At 37.7% G+C, this 22,055-nt stretch overlaps 3 protein-coding genes across 5 annotated transcripts in view; 2 read left to right on the forward strand and 1 right to left on the reverse strand.

Moving 5' to 3' along the window:
* LOC106173951 (SNF-related serine/threonine-protein kinase) overlaps window positions 1-4,099 on the forward strand; it is a 29,384-nt gene extending 25,285 nt beyond the window's left edge. Inside the window, exon 5 of the mRNA XM_087012085.1 lies at window positions 1,105-4,099. Coding sequence (XP_086868211.1) covers window positions 1,105-2,629 — 1,525 coding nt within the window. The 3' untranslated portion in view covers window positions 2,630-4,099. The remainder of the gene's footprint in view (window positions 1-1,104) is intronic.
* Window positions 4,100-4,339: 240 nt separating this feature from the next.
* LOC106173954 (anoctamin-10) lies at window positions 4,340-21,921 on the reverse strand. 2 transcript variants are annotated; one of them, XM_013555299.2, is made up of 14 exons: window positions 21,767-21,921; window positions 13,778-14,061; window positions 13,035-13,170; window positions 11,428-11,565; window positions 11,040-11,156; window positions 9,340-9,906; window positions 8,623-8,678; window positions 8,027-8,101; window positions 7,725-7,801; window positions 7,157-7,316; window positions 6,508-6,699; window positions 6,006-6,137; window positions 5,649-5,765; window positions 4,340-5,378 (listed from the first exon to the last, which is right to left on the reverse strand). In XM_013555299.2, the coding sequence occupies exons 2-14, from the start codon at window positions 13,964-13,966 to the stop codon at window positions 5,238-5,240; spliced, it is 2,097 nt and encodes a 698-aa protein (XP_013410753.2). In that variant the 5' UTR covers window positions 13,967-14,061; window positions 21,767-21,921; the 3' UTR covers window positions 4,340-5,237. The 2 variants fall into 2 exon arrangements, with proteins under 2 accessions (XP_013410753.2, XP_086868213.1); XM_087012087.1 differs by lacking the exon at window positions 21,767-21,921 and adding an exon at window positions 18,600-18,754.
* Window positions 16,170-21,279, forward strand: LOC106173956 (uncharacterized). Of its 2 annotated transcripts, none has more exons than XM_087012088.1 (2): window positions 16,170-16,703; window positions 18,996-21,279. In XM_087012088.1, the coding sequence occupies exon 2, from the start codon at window positions 19,004-19,006 to the stop codon at window positions 20,582-20,584; it is 1,581 nt and encodes a 526-aa protein (XP_086868214.1). In that variant the 5' UTR covers window positions 16,170-16,703; window positions 18,996-19,003; the 3' UTR covers window positions 20,585-21,279. The 2 variants fall into 2 exon arrangements, with proteins under 2 accessions (XP_086868214.1, XP_013410756.2); XM_013555302.2 differs by lacking the exon at window positions 16,170-16,703 and adding an exon at window positions 16,978-17,347.
* Window positions 21,922-22,055: the final 134 nt, after the last annotated feature.

Here is a 22,055-nt window from a genome sequence, read left to right on the forward strand (position 1 = left end):
TTCATAATGGATGGATATATACAATGTGGGAATGTTTGTTACATTGTTGTTGCACTGTCGCCATCAATGCACAGGATTTGTGTTAGCACGGAGATTATTGGATGTTTTATAACTTATTGTTACTTTTTTTTTTTTTGCATTATAGGCGGATATGTGGCTCTTTGAGTGTTTTGTATCGCTGTCTTTGCCTGACAAGTATCAGTCAAGTACACACTGATGCTTCTTATTGCAGGATCATTTGTCTGACACCTATTTATTGTCTATTTTAGAGTATTCTCATGTTACACTTACACTTTGTCATACACGCAGAGCAATCACGGGAAATGCGTCAAAATGCAAAACATGCAACTGCTATGAATTATGCAATCCTAAATGTTCATAGCTTGAAGGCTGTTATGTGTGTATTTTTTGTTAAGGCAAATAAGTCTTCTTGCAACAATGCAGTGATTAATAATTGAGGAAATGTTTTTGAAATTAACTTTATCAGAACAAAAAATTATCTTTATTTTTATTATTATTATTATTATTACTTTTTTCTTGCATAAGCTGATATTTAATAATTTCAATTTAATGTGATGGGTATTGTAGCAGAGTGATCATAGCAATCAGTTTGTAATGCTGATAACACACACACACACACGTCGTGATCATAATCTCCATTGCATGCCACTGCAGCTTATGAGATCTGTTATTGATTGCCAGCTCAGCTCTAGGGTGGTTGTCATTGTTCTGTTACATCTTCCACATTGACCATGCTTCCTTGCCAGGGGTTACCCAAGGGAATACTGTGATAAGATGTATTAGATGTGATTTTTAATAAGCATTTCTCTAATTTAGAATAAAAGACATCTGTATATTTACACAAAAGAACTTCACCATAAAACCTTATGTATTACATGGATGATATTAATTATTATATAAATAATAATTATATATTAATAAAAATATTTGTTCTCATTTATTTTTTCCAAAGTGTATGGCCAAATATTAATATTTGCTATAATGACATGTAATATTCAAGCCTTTCCTATAAGTAGTCTTCACGGCAATAATCTATTGAAAATGGCTCAGTTCTGTGTGTAATAGTATCTCTCTGTATTCCAGGATCCAGGAGTCCCATGTGACCCAGGCTGATATGTTTAAGTCTGCACAGCTGGTCGACTCCTTGGTGTCCCCCATCACGGCCCACGCCCCCTCACCTTTGACCTTCACCTCCACTGCTGGTCCGGGCGAGAGGAGGAAGTTTAGCCTGATTCGGGAGGAGTCTGGAGAAGAAGAATCAGAGACGGAAATGTCGGAGAAACTGGCAATGGGTGGGGCGGAACCCATGGACGTGGACTTTGATAAGAATTATGAAGTGAAAATGACAAAGTCTCTGGATGAGGTGTCCAGTGATTCTGATTCCCGGAGCGGAAGCGAAACCAGTCTCAGTCGCAAGGCTCTGGCTCTGCGTCGCCCTGTCACCAGCAGGCCCACACTGAGGTCTGTTAGCAGTTCCCCGCAGCTCCTCAACCAGATATTTGAGGAGGGAGAGTCTGATGGGGATGACGATCTAATTCAGCCGTCAGACAGTTCTCGGCCGCGTGTCTACAACACACAACACCACCACCACCCGCTGGCCTCGCCAGAGCTGCTGCGCAAACTGGGCCGAATGAAAAAGAGGCGAGGCAGTGGCCAGAGGGGAACCAGCTGCAGTAGCTCTGACGCCAGTGACACAGATGACCCAGATTCGAAAAAGAGAAAAGAGAAGCTGAAGCACAGGTTTCCCCGGAAGGACAGCAGTGATACCTCCAGTGATACAGACGGCCCTGGAGGGTTTGGGGGAGGCCCTGGGGGCCATGGAAGTGCATCTGGACCAGGGGGAAAAGGAGGGGGCAACCCCAGAAGAGACCGTAGGGATTCCGACAGGAAAGGAGGCAAGGACAAAGGTGGTGGCAGTTCTAGTAGTTCAAAGGGCTCCAAAAACTCTAAAAGTGGAAGCAAACGAGCTGAGCATGGGCCTGCCACTCTGACAGACATCCCCGAACAGCCCAAACAAGCTGCTCAGGGAAAGCCCTCAGTAAGTGACGCTGGGAAGCAGCAACAGGCTGCAGGTGGAACAAAAAACAATCACAACTTGGACAACATACCTGAACAATCTGGGGCCGATTCTGGCCAGTCTTTACCTGTTAAAGCAGCTGCTAATGGTGCCCATCACATACGAAAGTCCAGCAACCTTAGTCTGGCATCCAACATCTCTAACCTCAGCCTCAGTAGTAGCTTAACCAGCAGGAGCAGTAAATATGTGGTCGATTCCAACGCGGGTACCCCAAGGACTAGTCGTGACGAGGACGACAAGGGGCACAAGATTAACGCTAGGATTATTCATGTGATTTCTCGGGAATTCAGTGACATTTACGAGCGTCTGAGCAGAGAGGGGAGCTTAAAGGAAGACAATGGGTCCATCTGCTCAAATGACTGCTCCCTCAGGAACAACAGTCAGGTGAAAAGACGCTCAAAAGAAAAAGTGAAAGTGGATATAAACAGTAATGGGCTAAGAGACAAAATGGTCCTGAATGCAGGGACAACTGAAAGTAAAGGTGGCATCTCCGTGAAAAAGCCTGTGACTAAATGTTGTGTTTTGTTTTAAAAAATGAGGGAAAAGGGGGACATCCCACTTCGTGCTATTGTTACTGATAAATTATGTAGCCTGAAGCATGGATGGAGACAGCAGCATTTTTGCCCTGGAAAATCCTGACCAAAGTTCATGTTTCATATGTAGAAATTTTCATTTGCAGCATAGTTTTATTGGCAAGAGTTAAGGATTAGTGTGAAAAAATTAGAGTACAAATTTAGTTGATAAGTTGCCATTAATTTTAGTATTAGATCCTCCAATGCCTTTTTTTACCTTACAGTTTGGAAAGAAGGATGAGATTTATCAGAAAAATCTGGAAAACATAGATCGGGTTTGACTTGTGTAATGCTTTGCTTTCAGATTTTTGGATGCCGTGGTTTGGCAAGACATGCAAAATTTTGTCTTTTGCAAGTTTTCCTGAACTCTGTTAGTGGGTACCTTGTGTAAGTTCCTCATCTTCTCTTTTGAAGTTTCTAAATGTCCTTGAAACTTCAAGCAATGTTTATCAGTTGCATCCCAAGATGAGATTTTTTTTGATATACTTGACATGCCAATTTAAAGATGAGTACAAAAGTTCCAGCCTTCTTAGATGCTAACTTATTGTGGAAAAAAAAAAGGATATTTCATATCATTTTACTGCTGAACATGCCAGCTTGAGAAATATAATTTCCGCCTTTGTCAAAGAACAGACTTTGTTCATAGTTCAGTCTTTTGAACATCTTACTCTTAGTCATCTTCAGCAGTTCACAAATGTTCAGATGTAGTTAAACGTGCTTTGGCAACATTTAGGAAATTGGTATTTTAAACACTGTGCGTCTGATGCTGTCAGAATATTTCATGGTTTTTGAAGTTTCATCAGGCATCGGGCACACGTCATGGAATTGAATTGATCTGTTCTCTGTTAATTGCATTAGGTTCATATATTTCTTTTTATTTGTAAGTAGCATAAGGTTTTTATATACATAAACAAAAATGTATGTGTCCCATTATGAGTTGGGAGTCATTAACACTGACACATATTTACAGTTCTATATATTTTAAGATAAAGTTGCAGGACATAAAACAGTCATGTATGTAGATATTAGTAATACTGTGATCTGTGAATGTGAAGCAAACTGTCAAACGTAAAGACATTTTAAAACACAGCAGTGGCATTATGAAATGTGAAATGAATTTGTGTACATAATACCATCTGACCATTATTAATATTATTACCATTGCTGTGTCCAGACTATAAGGTATTGTGTCCAGTCTAGCCGGCCTAGACGTGGTCTGCAATGACCAGTGGTGTTGGAAGCTGAAGATTCCACACTTGCATGCCTCGTGTGTGTGTGTTTTGTTTTATATTAAAGCAAAAGTTTAATTTATGAACTTTCTCCACGTAGTTGACAGTTGTCAGAGTCTGCTGCAGGTCATTTCTGTACATTAATACTGACATGGCATGGACTTGTGTGACCCATTAAACTGTTTCTTTTATATATAAGATATCTTGTGTATGTTTTATTCTTTGTCTCTCTGTTTACGCAAGTTGAACTGAACTGAGCAGCATTAGAAAATGCCCAATCTAACACAAAACAAACTGCGTCCAATATTGATTTTCATGTCTGGTGGATTCATTTTAAGAAAAACCCATCAAAATTTAAGTGGTGATAAGATATATAATAAACTTGATTAAAATTGAATCAATTCAACACAGATGAATATCTGATACTGACATCTAAAGTTAAGGGGGGTGATGAAGTTTGCAGCTATGCAGTTTATTCATGTCCAACTCATAAAGGTGACAAGAAATGCTCAAACTGGAAGACTAATTATACTTGCTGCTTAACTACATAAACTGACAAGACGTGAATCGGAACGCAAGAAAAGCACACGGTGGAATAAATCAATCACAAATTTTCTTCAACTGTGTGCACTTTTGCAGACTGCCATCTTGTAAAGAGTCTCTAGAGCATTTGAACTTCAAAGCCAACACCAGGAAATTTCACTTCAACAAGGCAGCTGGAATGATTTCCATTTTAAAGTCATTAATTATACAAGAATGCTGACAAAATGTGAAAGGAAATAACATGTCTGGTTTGTTGAACAATTATTGTCTGCAAGAGTAATTTGACGAGAATTACTTGACCATCACAGTTCTGCTACTTTGTTACAGTTGACACTTTGCCATAAGCATATATAAACCAATAATATAATTTCCTATATCAGATATAAAGAAAAATTATACAATAAATTGTGACCAGCTATACTTAACAGAAGACAATTTGTCCAATTATAATTTAGAAAATAAAATCATGTTTGTAAATTATAGGCACCACACACTTACAGCAACTGAGATTAAAACGTTAGCAAAAAATATAATGCATTATTACTTGAATGTTTAAATATCACTAGGAAGCTGCCTTGTGTTAGCCCATAAATATCTGTATCTAAGATGAATCCCACATTTCAATATTACTTATTTTGACAATATCTTTGAATTAAACTACTTATTTTAACATTTCATCATATTTGGCAGTGAAAACACAACAAAAAACTGACATGAAACTTGTAAATAAAGTTTCTCCAAAAAAAAAAAAAAAAGAACATCAAATAAAACCAAAAAAAAAAATTGTTTTCTTCCTCAAACATTGGTGGTCCTGTGTTGCATAGTAGTGCCATCTACTTTACTGTCTGCAAGAGGTGGCATTGAAATTGGCGTTGCATTTAATAAAGAAACTGCTCGCCTTAACTTCACTCGGTGGGTTCTGGCAGCTTGGCTCCTCTATAAATAAACAAGGTAACTCTAGAACTTCTGTTTGTAATTCAATTTTACTTCTGAATCTCTTTATAAAAGTACACATTTTAAACAAAAGCTGAATCAAAATTTGACTCCAGATTTTCCATACATCTCCATCCACTCCTTGTTGATTCAATGTATTTAGAATATGTTTTAACAAAAGCTGTTTTAACACATTAAAATAAACACAAATGAAAGTTTCATGAAGGAACATCATTCTTCCATGCCTCTCTGTACTGAACATAGGGAACCTACCTCATTCCTCCATGCCTGTCTAGCCTGGAACTCGATCCGGGCCATCTCCGTCCTGACGGTCCTTGGCAGATCTGGGACCATGGCGCCTAATACTTGTGTCAGGGCCAACACTAAGTGCTGGAAAGAATCAGATGATAAAGTGAACAAACAATGAGAAATTTATCTAATATATCTTGTATACTCTGCGCCTTTGTGCGCGTGTGTATGCTCATGGCTTCTACACCAATTGTAATTCTAAGTCATCACCATGGACTACAGTAACAACAACAACAACAATTGAGACATGATAGCAGTGTAAAGCAAATTTGGCTGAACAGACATTTCAAAGAAATATAACAAAATCTACTTTCCACATACCTCGCCTCCTACGAACAATAACACCAAGTCGGCAGTGTCCCACTTTGGCAGCAGACCTTGGTTATGCAGGGACAGGGCCACCAGGGCACAGTTGGTCATCACAGCTATTATCCCCATCAGTTGGAAGGCAATCTGTATAACACATGGCAGGCAGGGGGTTTACAGAATAAGTGAAACACAGGAATAATCTTGAAATCTGATACTGATATTGATGCAGATTCTACTTAAATTCATTTTGGCTATCAAAAAACAAAGGGTAAAAAAGGGTAAGATATTGGACAAAAAATCCACAAACTGAATTTAAGAAGTTTAAAAAAACAGCATATTCATTCATATTATTAGAAAACTGTTACAAAGTGAAATGCTTAAATTAGGGTTATTCAAAAATATTAAAAAAAAAAAAACAAAAAAGAAAAAACTGAAGATCAGAATCAAGATAAAGAAAAATAATAATAATAATATTAAAGAAAAAACTGTCCATCTCCCCTAAACTGTCACGTACCTGCCATGCACCAATACTGGCGGTGGGTTGAGAGAAAGGACGCTGAAATACTTTGCAGAGTTTGAACGAGTCTGTTCTTATCTCGGTGACATTGTTGATGAAGGCCCAGACTGCTGCGAGGGGATAGGCGGAGGAGAACAGCACCACGTAGCCAAACTGTATAAACATCTCCAGGTAGTCATCCATGGTGCCCTGAATATGAAATAGATTAAATTAAATTAAATTTAAATCTAAAGCTAAAGCTAAATTTGTACTGCTCACAACAATAACAAAGTAAATATTGTGGCACTAGTCTAGCTCTATTCTTTTCTTTTTCGATGAGTGAACCAAACTCAATATTCATACCAAAAAAGTAAAAAAAAAAAATATTTTCTGTTATTTATGAGTAAATCATACATTTATACAAAAATCTGTCCCAGGTTAACAAGTCAAATTGACATTTTAAGAGGTCAAAACATTTTATCTGTTATCAAAAAGAAACAAATTTTCTATTGTTTATATCAATGCGTTCTATTTACTGTCATTTATCACTACTAAACCACACACAAAAATCTGTATCAACTAAACACATCAAAACTGACATTTCAACAGGCCAAAACATTTTTCAATTTTAAATTTTTTCCTCTCTTGACTTTCATTTTCTGCTTACTTCATAGGTTTCCATCTCGCCCTCCACCTCGGCCTGCTTTCTGACCTCCTTGCTGATGATATCAGTCACATGACAGCTTTCATCGCTGTCGACTTTGGCATCTTTATCTACGAGGCTCTCTCTTCTCTCCTCAGCTTTGTCCATTTTATTGGACTTGTACCTAATTGTGAAATGAAACAATACTAGAGATGAAGTTACGAAATTAATTATCAATGAAAAGTGGCAACAAATTTACTTATACAATCAATAGCTCAACTGATTTTAACCACATAAAAGGTGTTTTAAACAGTTTCACAGATATAACTTTTTTTTACTGGCGACCAGAATTTGCTGGTCCAGGAGTGTTATCCACAAATTTAAGCATTTAATAAATTAATTTTTATTCATTGGTTTTGATTTTGTAGTCAAAATAGTTACCACTATATTAGCTAAGAATGTCCGAGTTCCAAAATCATCACTATTTATCTGACACTATTACATTACAATGAAACATTCCAGTGATAACATGGCAGGTTAAAAAATGATGCTCCATCACATTCTGACATCTCAGATAAGAATACTGTTCTACCTGAACATCAAATATGGAAGGAGGGATTCCTGAATTTGTCCTATTACTTGCTGTATGATCAACAGAAGTGCCAAGGACTGAAACAGAAACTTAAACATGTCACCTAAATTTCTCTTTGATTATAAATAATATTTAAAACATGACTGTGTTGTTTTACTGCACAAAACACATACAGTAGTGCATTTCTTTTAAATCATCTCAACTTAAGACTTGAACATGTACTTGTGATATAAATTAACTTCAAATCTACATTCTTCTCTTTTCCAACTGAAGATATATCAAAGAAAAATTATTTTACTTACACTCCTGAGTCTAGGAATATCTTGCATATAGAAAGCTATGTAAAACAACACCACAAAACAGTTGACAAAATCAAACTGGAAAAGACAGAAAATGGTTAAAATTTCTTTGTTTTATTACAGCAACAAGCAAACTACATAGTGTTACACCAATGAGACTTTGGAAAACATTTCTTTAAATCATCTCATTAAATTTCTTTGTAGCATTACTAGCCTGGGTGAAGTCTTTTTTTTTTAATCTGGGTGTGTTATTTCACATTTGACAAATAAGACAGCACTAAAAAACAGTAACACAGAATGGTAACTTCACATATCCCATATTGAGATCTTCACATATCCAATAATGGCCACTTCATACAGGGGCAGATCCAGAGATATTTTCTGACAGGCTTCCAAATTATCTTTATTGATCCATCCTCCATTTTTGACTGTCTTCCATCAGAAAAAAATTAAATACCCTTCAATGTAAACTCGAAAATCTGACCGTCTTCTAGAAGACCCAGAAGACGACCTAAATCTGCCCCTGTCGCATACCCCAATTAGAAGAAAGTCTATAATAACATTTATCAGGGTATACAGGTTATGACACAATGTCTTACCAAAACTAGCTTGATAATCAGGTGGTTATCATAAGCAGACTGGAGTCTGTGATTTTCTGAAAAAAAATCATCACACTGAAAAAAATAAAAAAAAAAAAAAAAAAACAAACATACTGATTTTAATAAGCTTGTGATCTAAATCTAATTTTTCTTACTTATGAACTATCCAAACTACTAAGCATTCTGATATAACTGAATTCACAAGCCAACCCACAGCACAGACAGCTGACACACAGCACTGACGCACATCTTGAAAACGGGTATTGTGGTCCAATCTACCGGTGAATTCGGTATCATTCAGTGCCGAGTCTGGTAGCTGGGTAGGCCTGTTACTCCTCATTCTCATTGAAACTATCAGTCTACGTAGATCAATCCAACTCTATGGGGACTCTCGCTGAATGCAGTCATTTTAACAGAGTAACATGCTTCCTCCTGGCATTAAGTAGAATACAGAAAAACTGGTGATCATACGAGCAAATCAATTACAAGAGGAGGTGTGTTAATCTGTTAAATATTCAGCGAGAATCCCCACAGAGATGGATGGATCTATATGTACGTAGACCAATAGTTTCAAGGGAATGAGTCCTTACTCTAGTCAGTCACAGAATCATCAAATCCATTACAAATCTTGAGAATGAATTTTTTTCCAAAATAAGTATAACACTGTTATACACTGTTATTAACAGCAACCTCTTATTCCTCATCTCTTTCACTTACCAAAATCATTCAGCGCCTTTGCTATCTTTCTGTAGATACTGTTCATCACAACAATGGCCACACTGTACAGGAGACTCGGCACCAGAACCAGCGCCTTTGTCCATAATGTCTGCCACTCAGCGTGGTACACCTCGGCCTCTATTTGAAACCAGAAATACACCAGCATGACCCCAACCGCAAACAGCAGACAAGAGAGGATGATTGGCATGGTGACGCAATAGAACCTTAAAACACGCTTCCACTTTGGGTAGACAGGCTCAGGGCGGCCCGTCACCTTATTTATGCCCATTTTACCAAAGTACGCTGCCCTGCAGTCCTCGAAGTGGACTCTGTCCAGAGTTCCCCATTTGAAGGCAAATTCCGAGGCCTTCCTCTTCCAAACTTGTAAGAATATTGTAGCCCAGACTACATTAAACACTGCAAAAAGGGCCAGCCGATTTATGTCCTGCCAGGCAACAAAGTAATACATAAGACCCAAAATGGCCGGTGGGATAAGAGCCATAGTGTAAAAGCCAAGGAAACCAAAGTACATTGCAATGGTTTCTCCAAAGTAGGTACGAATGTCATCTGGAAAATAAATAAAGTTATGTTAAAATATCACAATGATAGTGATGTTCAATGATAGTATCTATTTAAGATATTTCAATAATTAAAAAAAAATTGATCTTTTTAGAAATTTTTATCATACATTCAAATTTACCTTATATATGGGATATGAATCAATTGTTTGTATAGAGCAAAGTTCTTTTGACTTACTTCAAGTTTGAGGTTTGTTGACTTGCATATGGGCTGTGATATTTTGGAATATCTACAAGCTGAGGTCTGTTGACCTACCTTCGACCTAAAGCATGCTGAACTACCTATGGGTTGAGGTATATCAACCTACCTACCTACTGAGGTTTGTTGACCTACCTTCGACCTAAAGCATGCTGAACTACCTATGGGTTGAGGTATATCAACCTACCTACCTACTGAGGTTTGTTGACCTACCTTCGACCTAAAGCATGCTGAACTACCTATGGGTTGAGGTATATCAACCTACCTACCTACTGAGGTTTGTTGACCTACCTTCGACCTAAAGCATGCTGAACTACCTATGGGTTGAGGTATATCAACCTACCTACCTACTGAGGTTTGTTGACCTACCTTCGACCTAAAGCATGCTGAACTACCTATGGGTTGAGGTATATCAACCTACCTACCTATTGAGGTTTGTTGACCTACCATCGACCTAAAGCATGCTGAACTACCTATGGGGTGAGGTATATCAACCTACCTACCTATTGAGGTTTGTTGGCCTACCTTCGACCTAAAGCATGCTGAACTACCTATGGGTTGAGGTATATCAACCTACCTACCTATTGAGGTTTGTTGACCTACCTTCGACCTAAAGCATGCTGAACTACCTATGGGTTGAGGTATATCAACCTACCTACCTATTGAGGTTTGTTGACCTACCTTCGACCTAAAGCATGCTGAACTACCTATGGGTTGAGGTATATCAACCTACCTACCTATTGAGGTTTGTTGACCTACCTACATGTCAGGGTTTGCTGACTTACCTTTGGGCTGAGGTTTGTTCAACTACTTATAGATTGTAATATTTTGACCTACATTACCTACAAGGTGAGGTTTGTTGACCTACGTGTACCTACAAGGTGAGGTTTGTTGACCTACTTGTGGGCTGTTTGTTGACCTACCTATGGGCTGAGGCTTGCTGACCTTATTATACCACTCTTCTCCCAGCCTCTTCAGGACATCTCTGTCATGGAGGGGATATAGTTTATGTATTACGGCATCATTCAGTAGTTTTCTTACTAAAAATTCAAGGAATGCATCTCATGAACATACATGCATTTCTTTCATCACTGTGATCGTTATAAACAACTTATACATATGTTAGCTGAAACAGTTTAATGTTCTGAGTTTGCAAAATAAAAACCATTAGAAAGCTGTATTATTTTCTCTCTCATTTTCTCTCTCAAAGCAAAAACTCGAAACAAACAACAATTTTCAACAGTTGCAGGATCATTAACAATTATGATGTGTCATTATGGCCCATCCAATCCATTCCCAATGTGGCCTCACCTATAGACTGTCCTGGGTACAACTTTTTCTTCAAATACCCTGGCACATGTTTGTCCGAATCTGAGGCACGGATCTTCTCCAGTTCATGGAGGATGATCTGCTGCTTTTCAGCCAAAGTCAGAAAATTTGCCAGATCCCCTGCAATAAAGCAATAAAATGAGTTCACTGAAAAGTTGAGGACATCTACAAAATGTCTGTCCATTTCTTGTCAGTTAGAAAGTGGCATTCTCAATTACCTCAATAATGAGAAAAAAATTAACACTTTTCAGAGGAAGTGAAACAATTTTAAACTTAACAACAAAATAAATGTGTGCTACAAATAAAAATCAATATGATGATATTAAAACTGAGCATAAGCAAAGCAAAATTTGATGTTTTCTCAATACAACTTCAAAAACCTTAATCCATTTGGACTTACCAATTAAAGAAAACTTACAATAAAAAGAGTTCTACCATAAAATATCAAGCAGGGCAAAGATAATCTTAGCTAATTTAAAAGCAAGTTGGGTAGACATTAAAAGCTAGGCCATTGCTGTAAATCTTGTGCTCTCTTGATTATGAATTTGTCAGCAACCTGAAATTTGTCCCAAATGTTGTGACAGTCTGCCCTAAAATGGGCTGAGACAGAATGCTGAAAATCGTGGGATGCAAGCTGTAAGCTGAGACGCCTGTGCGAAATCTAATCCAATCCAGACAGAGGCTATGAGGGCAAGCTGACCCAAAAAGTAGCAAGACTGCCACGTTTTACATTGCAGCTAATCAACTTTTGGAACATTAGTATTATTTTACTCTAATATTAGTAAGAAATATAGACACAGGTTAGATAATCATGACTAAGGTTGAATAGGTAAGTATGGTTTTGTACAGGTTTGGAAAGGTATGTAGACATGATAATAACCAGATTAAAACAAGATGTGTCAAAACATGTACGAGTATATGCTTTTATGCTTTACTTACTAATAGAAAAGGAGTTAATTTTCATAGAAAAGGAGAAATTTGTTAATGAAAGAACATAACAATTTCTACAGTACAAAATCTTCAAGCAGATTGGCTATTCCAAATTTCAACAAAGATAAAAGAGTATAAATATGTGTGCCTATTTGGTGCATCTCAGCAGGTTAATAAGATAATATTCTACAACACATCAGTAAGAATGGCTGCAATTGAAAATCAGTGAAATCTGCAAGAAGGGGTATTTTAGTGATAAAGAAATCACAGCAACTGATCAACTGGCTATCACACATGGTCACCCAGGTTTACCTTCCTATTGCCAACACTTCCTGGATAATGTAAAGCAGATATATCTTATGTGAAGTTTCAAGGTGATTTAAAACATTCAAACTCTGCAGATATCCTTTTTATAAATATTCTTGTTTAGTTGCTCTCATTAGAGCACAATGGTAAATGTATAAAGAAATGAAAATAAATAAATAAATGTGCCTTTCTGTCTCTCAGTCTTTCTGACAATCCATCTGACAGAGTGTCCGTCTGCCTGTCTGTTTGTCTGTCTGCCAGTCTGCCTGTCTGTTTGTCTGTCTGTCACACATCTTAAAATAACCCAACAATCCACAGACCCAATCTAACTAGCTGTAACCCAGTGTACAAACCTGACTTCTTAAACTGACTAATCTCAGCAATGGTAATCTCCCTCAGCACCCCCGCACTGTCCTCTTTCTTGATCTGCATCAACTCTGCCGCCTCCAGCAGACGGTCCGTGCCGGCCCCAATATGGAGGATCACCTCCTGGAAATTAAAGCAAATGGCCTCTTTAATACAATGCTTGGCTATGGGTGATGTCTAAGACTGCACTCCCACAGATTCAGATCGATCCATCTAGATTGACCTAACTCCCTGGGGGTTCACCCTAAATTGCTGTCAGCCGAGCGCACACGGTAGTTAATTACCTCCTTACAGCTTTAATAGGCGGGCAGACATTAAAGCTGGCTAAGCTGACAGTAATCTAGTGAGACTCCCCACAGGGATAGAACAATCTAAAATCTGTGGGAATGGGGTCTAGAACATGATGAAATTCTCAGTCCTATGGACCATGAATGATAAAAAATTTCTTAAACTGGTACAAAATCATATTCAGTCCAAGGGACTTGGACATTAGTTTTTAGAAAGTCTGCCATTCTGAATTTACTGAAAGTCCAACAATAATCGTTCAGTTTGGAAAAATTTCAGAACTGCTGGTTGTCTTTCAGGGTTTACTACATGTATTTCCATACATGTAGTAAACCCTGAAAGACAACCAGCAGTTATTTCATGTTCTTCATGTTCTTCATGTTATTTTTTTAGTTATCACATCTTGTTAACAGGTCTGCAGGAAAACCTCTCCCATGTCAATAACCTGGTTGTGTCTGTTTACTACAGAATATGCCTGCAGTTCAGCTCCCCCTGCTGTCCGTTGTGCGTGGATCTTGGCGATCATCCACTCTATGGCTGCTTGAGGGGCATCTGTGACAAACTCCAGTACGCAGAGGGTGTGAAAAGGTTCCACTGGGGGGCTGGACTCGCGGCCACCATGGTGGGAATTCATGATTGAAGTTGATTCTTGCTGCCTGGGCTATGGAAGCTTGGAGTATTTCATTCAGGTTTCAGTTTCTCAGTATAGTTGACTAACTGCATCAAAACCTGCAATAAAACATCCAATATGAAGTTATAAATATTCACAGTTGATCAATTCAGAGTTCCATATTATGGCTGAAACTGTATGATATCCTATGTTTCAGCTACTATTGGATTAGCTCATATTACCCTGATATTTCCATGGGAAATGCCAATTTTGCCAATTCGAATGATAAATGCAAATAATGAATATTGTTCTTGTCATAGTCTATGATATACAACCCTTCGGGGACTTAATCAAATAACAAAGAAAGACTGTTGATCTTCCTAACCATCAAGGATAAATACTCACAACTAAAAAGATCAGGAGAGTTTATTGAACCAAAAACTTACAAAATGGCGGTCAAAGAACTTTCATGGCCTTCGATCTTCCTTACCATCAATTAACTAAGATAAATACTCAAAACTCAAAAAATATCTTAGAGAGATCATTGGATCAGTAAATCACAATATGTCAAAAAACTTCCATGGCCTACAGAGACTGTTATTTAACAAAATTAACTAGTAAATGGAAATTAGAATTGAACAGTTCGAGGCATTAAGTATCATGCATTTTTATTCAATAGAAAACAAGGCCATAACAAGGCATAACTTTGAGGGGCAGTTAAGAATGAGTTAGGTCGCAAAAGCTACTGTGCATTAACTCTGTGGGGACTCACGCTGAATGCAATCAGATTTACAGACTGCGTCGTCCCTGCAGGCGTACAGTCATTAAATTTCGGCTCCATTGGGACGACACTTGGTGAGGCGTGTGGGAGGCGGAGAGACTATTAAAAGATTAGGCAGTTTTTCTTTCATGTACGTCCGCCATATTTAGTCCCCAGGATTTGTAAAGCCTGGCTCAACTCGTTGTGAATGCGATCTAATACGCCTCCTCCTATCCTTGAGTAGAATATAGAAAGGCTGGTGATATTATAAGAGTATATTGAGAACAAGAGAAGGTATGTTAGTTTGTTCATCTGATTGCATTCAGCGAGAGTCCTGTTGATTTGGTATGTATAAGTTTGATCGACAAAATTTATTGTCAATGGTCCCCAATAGAGAAATAACCATTAGTGGGTGTTGCATAATCACTACAATCCTTGGCAACTCCCCATGAAGCCCAATGAACAACCGAGTCCATAAACCTAGAGCCGAAGCTTATAAATGTCAACTCAAGCCCTTCAATCAGATTATTATTTCCTATACTTCAAGCTGGTATTATTCACAAGTCAATAAGACTGATCCCTCAGACCATTATGCCTTCTCTGTGTGTGTGTGGAAAGCAGGTTTTTGGATTGAATATATAGTTATGAAACATTTGTTGCCTTCTGATTGATGAACAGTTATTTGTACTTGCAAGCAAATAGTTACATGAACATGTGCCAGCGTCATTTTGGTCATACAATCATGATGTAATACACTGAGAAGCCCCCCGAGTGTGAAACATGTGTCAGCACATTCTCTTCATCACACCCATTACATTCATTAGGGAAATAAAAGAAGTCCCAATTATTCCTTATTTGAACCCCAGGTGAAGATAAGTATGAGTCTTAATAATATTGGACATGATCATAAAAACTCAGCAGGCCCTTGGACAATAACCCATTCACTTGGGGTTTGGTTGAACATAATAAAGAATTACAGACCCGTACATGTGCAGCACCAGTTGTATTAGGTAGGGATAAAGGCCAAGAAGAGTAAAGTTGGGTTTCTGCTCTTGGATATTCCAGAAAATTACCCACATGCATTTAAAAAATTCCACTTTTCAACTCATTTACCTTTTTAATATTATTTATAATTTTAAAATATTTTACACAATTTCACTTATTCATCTTTTCAGAACTCAAAACCACTTCCTCAAAACATTATCACTTGAGCTACGGGATGCAACTTACTGGCACAAACATTCCTTGAAATAATGGACTTCGTAGCTGTATCCAATTATCATTTTTTTCTTAATGACTGTCCAGAGAAAACTGACCTTTTTCACTTATTCATCCTTAACACTGTAGGTATAATTAATGCTTCTTCTGCATCACTTTAAAAAATTTTGTTTGGAATGAATGAAAACCAATTTCTTGAAATGACAGGCATTCATGACCTTGAATTTGGTTCTTTTTACAACTCGGGAAAAATTTAGTGGTTTTTTATTTAGACAAGGCACATTTCAGTCATACATTGCCAACAAATGCTTCATTTGTTACAAAAACATCCCTAAAGGTTTCACCCATTCACTGTTTTTCCAATATACTGTAAGTTCTCATGACCAATTCCCATAAGAGTAAATGCTTAAACCGAAGTGATATAATTGCCATCAATCCATGAGCGAAGAGTGTTTAAACCAAGAATTCCCATGCCTGGTCTTAAGCCCCATAGCAAACAAAGCCTGCCTGGAGTTGATTCAATGTAATAAGCTCAAATCGTGTCTTTGGACGCTAAGTGTCAGCAAGTGGTGGACGCCACATAACTTACTGCTCACAGCAGTTTCTTCACAAGAGTTTTATGCCTGAGCATAATCAGCACATTCAAATACTCCCACAACTGGTATGTGTTCATTCTTACAAAGAATTCTGAAGGAAACAGAACACAGAAGTTTGGGATATTTGCACAGAAAGAACTGAGGGATCCGTGGTATGAAAACCATTGATACCATATATCTTTTAAAGGTGAGTGGAAAATACAAGCAATGTGTAGTTCCTTTTAATGTATTCAGATGAAACCGGCTGCTATGTGTCAGAGACTTTCAATAAAGGTAGGCATTTTGAACACAATATACCAAAAGTTTAGCAGTGTACATGCTACTTTTAATATTTCCTACTTGAAATACTTGAAATACTTGAGAGAGAGATTTCCAAAAGTCTTTTTAAATTTTAACAAAAAAAACCAAAAAACTGCCAAATCTGAATGCAACATTTTAGATTGTGACTTATTATTTTTTGTAATTTATACAGAAAAAAGAAAAAAGGACGAGATTATATAGAAAAAAGGTCGAGATTGGGTCAATATAACCTTTATCTGATAGAGTGCCTATCTACTTTTCATATACATTCCCCATGTCCACCTGAGCAAATTCACAGATAAAACCAAGAACATTTTCCTCAAAATGAATCATAAAGTAACTACATGAAATCCATAAGAATTAACTTCCTTTAACTTAACCTTAATGTGAATTCAATTCTCATGGTGATTGTGTGGTGATAATGTTCACCCACGCTGCTATGAATTGCCATCATACCTTTCCACATCTTGCATACCTATGGGGCAGATTCACCACCACACCAGAGAACTGAAATATTTACAACTTGACAAGGTAATGATTTAAGATACATCTGTCCTCACAAGAGGAATTTGATATTGAGTAACTCTAAAGAAGATCTATCTAGATTGGCAGAGTTCTGAAGGGAAATTAGCTAATTTTCTGACAAAATGCTTGAGTTGGATGATCTGCTATATGTGAGCTGGCTGGCAGGTCAAAAAATGTAAACAACTTACAGGTAAACTGTAAACAACATGAGAACAACACATTATGTCCAGTCCGACCACTAACATAATCAAGTGAATTGTATCACATCAGCTATACCCAAATATTATACTGAGCATGAGAGCACAATGCCCAGTGATCATTGACAATTTCATGCACGTGTTTGTGTGCGCCCATGCTTATGTGTGCATGCCTGTTGTGCATGCTTGAGCATGGTACTCACATGTACATGTAAGCCTGGGTGCTCATGTATACAGTCATGTTATGTTTACTTCTAATAGTGAGGATATAGTATATAAAACGCAATGCAGATTATATGAGTCATATCCCAAGCTGATACAGGGGGAATGTGGTCGTGGTGGTGGTGGCTGGGAGGGGGGAGGGGCAGCAGACCCTCCCCCCTTCTTTGTAACCTGGATCCTCCAGAATAAACACAATATCAATAAATAAGTGCTATCCTTGCCTTAGGTTTTATACAACACCACAATAAGCTCAATTTACAGTAACAGTGATGCTGCAACAACCAAATAATCATTATGTGGGATCACAAAACTCGATCTGTTAAGATCTTAATTAAATTCTGCATACTTCGATAATCTTCTGTCATGAATCTGCTTCAGCTGTAGTTCAATCAATAGGCAAATACAATGCAAATGTTCTCACTCTTGATATGTATGTCTTTCTGATATATTCAGTCACTAGTCGTGAAATACATGTCTGAAAAACAAACTAAAACCTAAGCATGCATGCCTGTGGCCAGCAATTTCATAGGGAGGGGGGGAGGGTCTTTATTCTGAAAGGGCTAACTTTTTTACCCCCATGGTTGACCCAACTTGAAATTTGGCATAGCACTTTACAGCTCGGGACCTTTTCTGGCCTTTCCTATTTGCTAACAGACCTACCACACAGTGGCACATCAGCAATAGGGAAATTGAAAACTACTGAAATATTTCTCTTCCCAAATCGGGTGTCATCACTGCAGGGCAAACTGCAACCAAGACTAAGCAATTGTATATATTCTAAACTAAAAGTCACTTTCTATCTAACAGAGAAGGAAAACAACTTTGAGTTTTACACTTACATGTACTTGTGAATTCTAAGCCACATCTTTGCGAGGGCCAATGGCTGGCTGCTCTGTACTGTCACTGCAGGGCTAATGGGAGCCTCTAATGATTAAATGTCTTTCTGCAGGTAGCATTTTGCATATATATGGGTTGCATACATGTGTGTTTTCATATATGATAATTGGTCATTAATCACAGGAATTACACTGTCAGTATTATATGAAGTCCCTCCATTTCCATTACACTTGATAGAGTCATTTTTAAAAGTGCTATACTTATAAAAAAAATGCAATTATTTCAAACCTACTAAATCAATTTCCATAAGCTTCACATTTATTTATTATTTGACAGAGTGTTTTTTCTATTAATTTGTTTGTATTTAAGTGTTGAACTTTTCCTCTCAATATTTTCAGGCTGACTCATGTACTCAAACTTCCCACTCATCCTTATTCTCCTCCTATATACCACAGTGGCAGAGTCCACTTGTCCCGCTGAATGCAATTGTAACACAATCAACAACAATGTCACCTGTGTATTCAACAAAACAGATCTCACCATCCCAGACTCAATCCCTAATGCCACCAGGGTGCTACAAGTCCAGTTCTTGAACCCAATGCAAACCAGACAGGCAGCATTGCAGCAAAGTCTTTTTCCGCCGCCATTATTCAACCTCAAAGAGTTGGAATTGAGGAACACTGGAGGAACGCTGGATATTATCCACCCTGTAAAAAACTATGCTTTTCAAAATCTGAAAGAACTTCAGAGACTGATGATCACCAACAGTTCTGTCTTCTACATTGAACCAAAGGCCTTTCAAGGACTTGATAACTTGAAGGTACTGGACCTGAGTTATAACAGACTACACAATGACATGACTTCACCGCCATTTCATGACCTCGTAGATCTGACAACGCTGGTTTTGTCGGGAAATTTACTCACACAAATTGAGAATAGTCTGTTTTCCAACCTGCCTACTCTTGAAGTTTTAAACCTTGAAAATAACAGAATTCAGAACATTTCTATGGACATTTTACTCCATCAAAGTCAGACTCTTGAAAAGTTGGACATCAGTGGAAATCCACTGAAAGAGTTTGACTTCGAGAACCTCAAAGTTCTGCATAATCTGGAGTACTTGGACTTGTCTCGAACAGGCATCAGTGACATTCCAAATTTTCTACACAACCTCTCAGCCATGCCCAATTTGGAAACATTAGACCTGCGGTACAACAACCTCACCAAGTTGACACGTCAGGATGCAGACGCTTTAAATTGGAGACAAATCAAAGTGATCTTCACTGGGAATCCATGGCTTTGCGACTGCTACATACGTCCACTATGGGAGAGGCTGAAAGAGAACAGCAATTTGGTATATGGAAAACCCTACTGTGCATCCCCAGCTTATGTAAAAGGTCGACCAGTGTCCTCTCTCCAACACTGGGAGGTTGCAAACTGCAACATTATGGCAGGGCGTGCTGTAACCGATGCTGTGGATACCAGCATTGGTATTATTGCTGTTGCTGTATCATTGTTTTTCATCCTTGGAGCTGTCCTCATTTACACTGCATGGACTTTTAGAAAGACAACAGTGTCTCAGACCAGTGAAAAGAAAGAGCATTTTCACTTATTTGGTGCACAGCCTAATGGACAAAAATTTGATAGCAATGCGACAGGAGATTCCTCCCTCCCTATCCTGTCATTGCTTAATTCCGAAACTGATAACCACCTCAACACTATGGTGGCAGACTCAGAGGTCGTGCATCAGAACACCAACACTGAAGAAGCTAACATTCCTTCTGATTCTAATCCTGCAGAGACTGAGGAAAGTAATAACAATCAACCAGAGACAGAAACCGTGTGTCAAAACCCTGTATATGAGGGGCAAGCAGAGAGTGCTCAACAGTTTGTGGAAAATAACCCTGTTTATGAGTCAAGTCAAGGCAGTTCAAGTCAAGTCCACAGGGCATCAAATGGTAATCCAAAAAACACTGGAAATGGAACTTAATTGATTGTAGCATGCCCATAAAAGACCACTTTCACTTTCTACAACATTTTGTTTAGTATTTGCTGTACATCCAAGAACAAAAAAAGAAAAATATTTGACTTAGAGTCCACTTGTATCACACATTTTGTATGTTTAACTACTTTTAAAACTTTTGATGAAACACAAATATCTCATCTTGTCTACAGTATATCAGATTTTTATGTAATCATTGTATTAAACTTCTGGTGCATATTCGGATCATTGAATGACTTACATAATTCAATTTTACTTGGTAGTTTTTACAAAAGTACTAAAATACCATTCAATACTGTCACTCAGTCAAAACTGCATAGAATCCCTAACAATGTTTTCAATGGTGATGTTTAAAAAGTTACTTTTAGTGTTGCTGCATATTCATCAATACAAAAAAAAAAAATAAATAAATAAAACAAAATTCCATAATGTAGTAGGCATTTTTTTCTAATCAGCATTTGCGGTTCAATGCAACTTTGTGTCTCATGTACATAAAAATTTTATGTCATCTTCATGCACATTGAACAATAATGCTCAGTTTAGAATATTTCACAATAAATGTATCCAACGTGTACATTGATTCAACAACTGTGATTTTTTCATAAAGTTTGCCAAGTTCAGCAAGAACTCTACATTGTGCTGTAACCTTAAACATATGAATATAAATAAACCGTCATTTGTCATTTGTGCAGTCATATTTTTTGTGTGTGTGTGTGGGGGGGGGGGGGGGGGGGGGGAGCTTTTATCATTTTTGGCGACACTTCAAGAATACCAATAAAGATCAAGGTGCCTCAATTGTTTATCATCAATGACATCAATCTGAAATGAGTTAAGCTTGTGATCTTTTCTCATTATCTCAATACAGGGGTAATAGTATTCTCCTATATTTAATTACAGTGAAAGATAAAGCCATGAACCATACAATATGTTCTGAAATTATAGATAAGAACAATACCAGCTTCGTCTTACGTTCACCATCATTATGTATAGTTTATATCCATTGGTAAAGTGGCGATGATGAAATGTCCGAAACCATGTAACACTGAATTTAAACTAAAATTAGTACTTAGTAACGTTAAATATAAAACTCAAATAACTAAAACAAAACCGAATAAAATATTGTTTATTTAAAACCCATGGGTATAACAAGTGCACAGAGCTAAGACTTACCTACTCGTTAACCTTTTTCTACATGCCATACACGTCAACAACGATTTCTGATACCCCACCCTGATATTGATACCGTCTTACGACTTTACACTGCCTAGCGTCAGTGGCCTAGCGTTGACAGCAGGGCGCTGCCATTTTGGTAAATACCGCAGCAAATTGTTAAACAACATATATAAGCAATTCTGTCCCAACATGCAACCAGAGTTTAAAAGCATTTTTATCTTTGATATATTTTTGGAATTAAAACCCTCAGACTGGGGCTAGGTAATGCTCGTCACGGAACGATGCA

This window comes from Lingula anatina, chromosome 4, assembly GCF_051362555.1.
Source record: "Lingula anatina isolate TDL-2025a chromosome 4, LinAna3.0, whole genome shotgun sequence".
In the NCBI taxonomy this organism is placed as follows: domain Eukaryota; kingdom Metazoa; phylum Brachiopoda; class Lingulata; order Lingulida; family Lingulidae; genus Lingula; species Lingula anatina.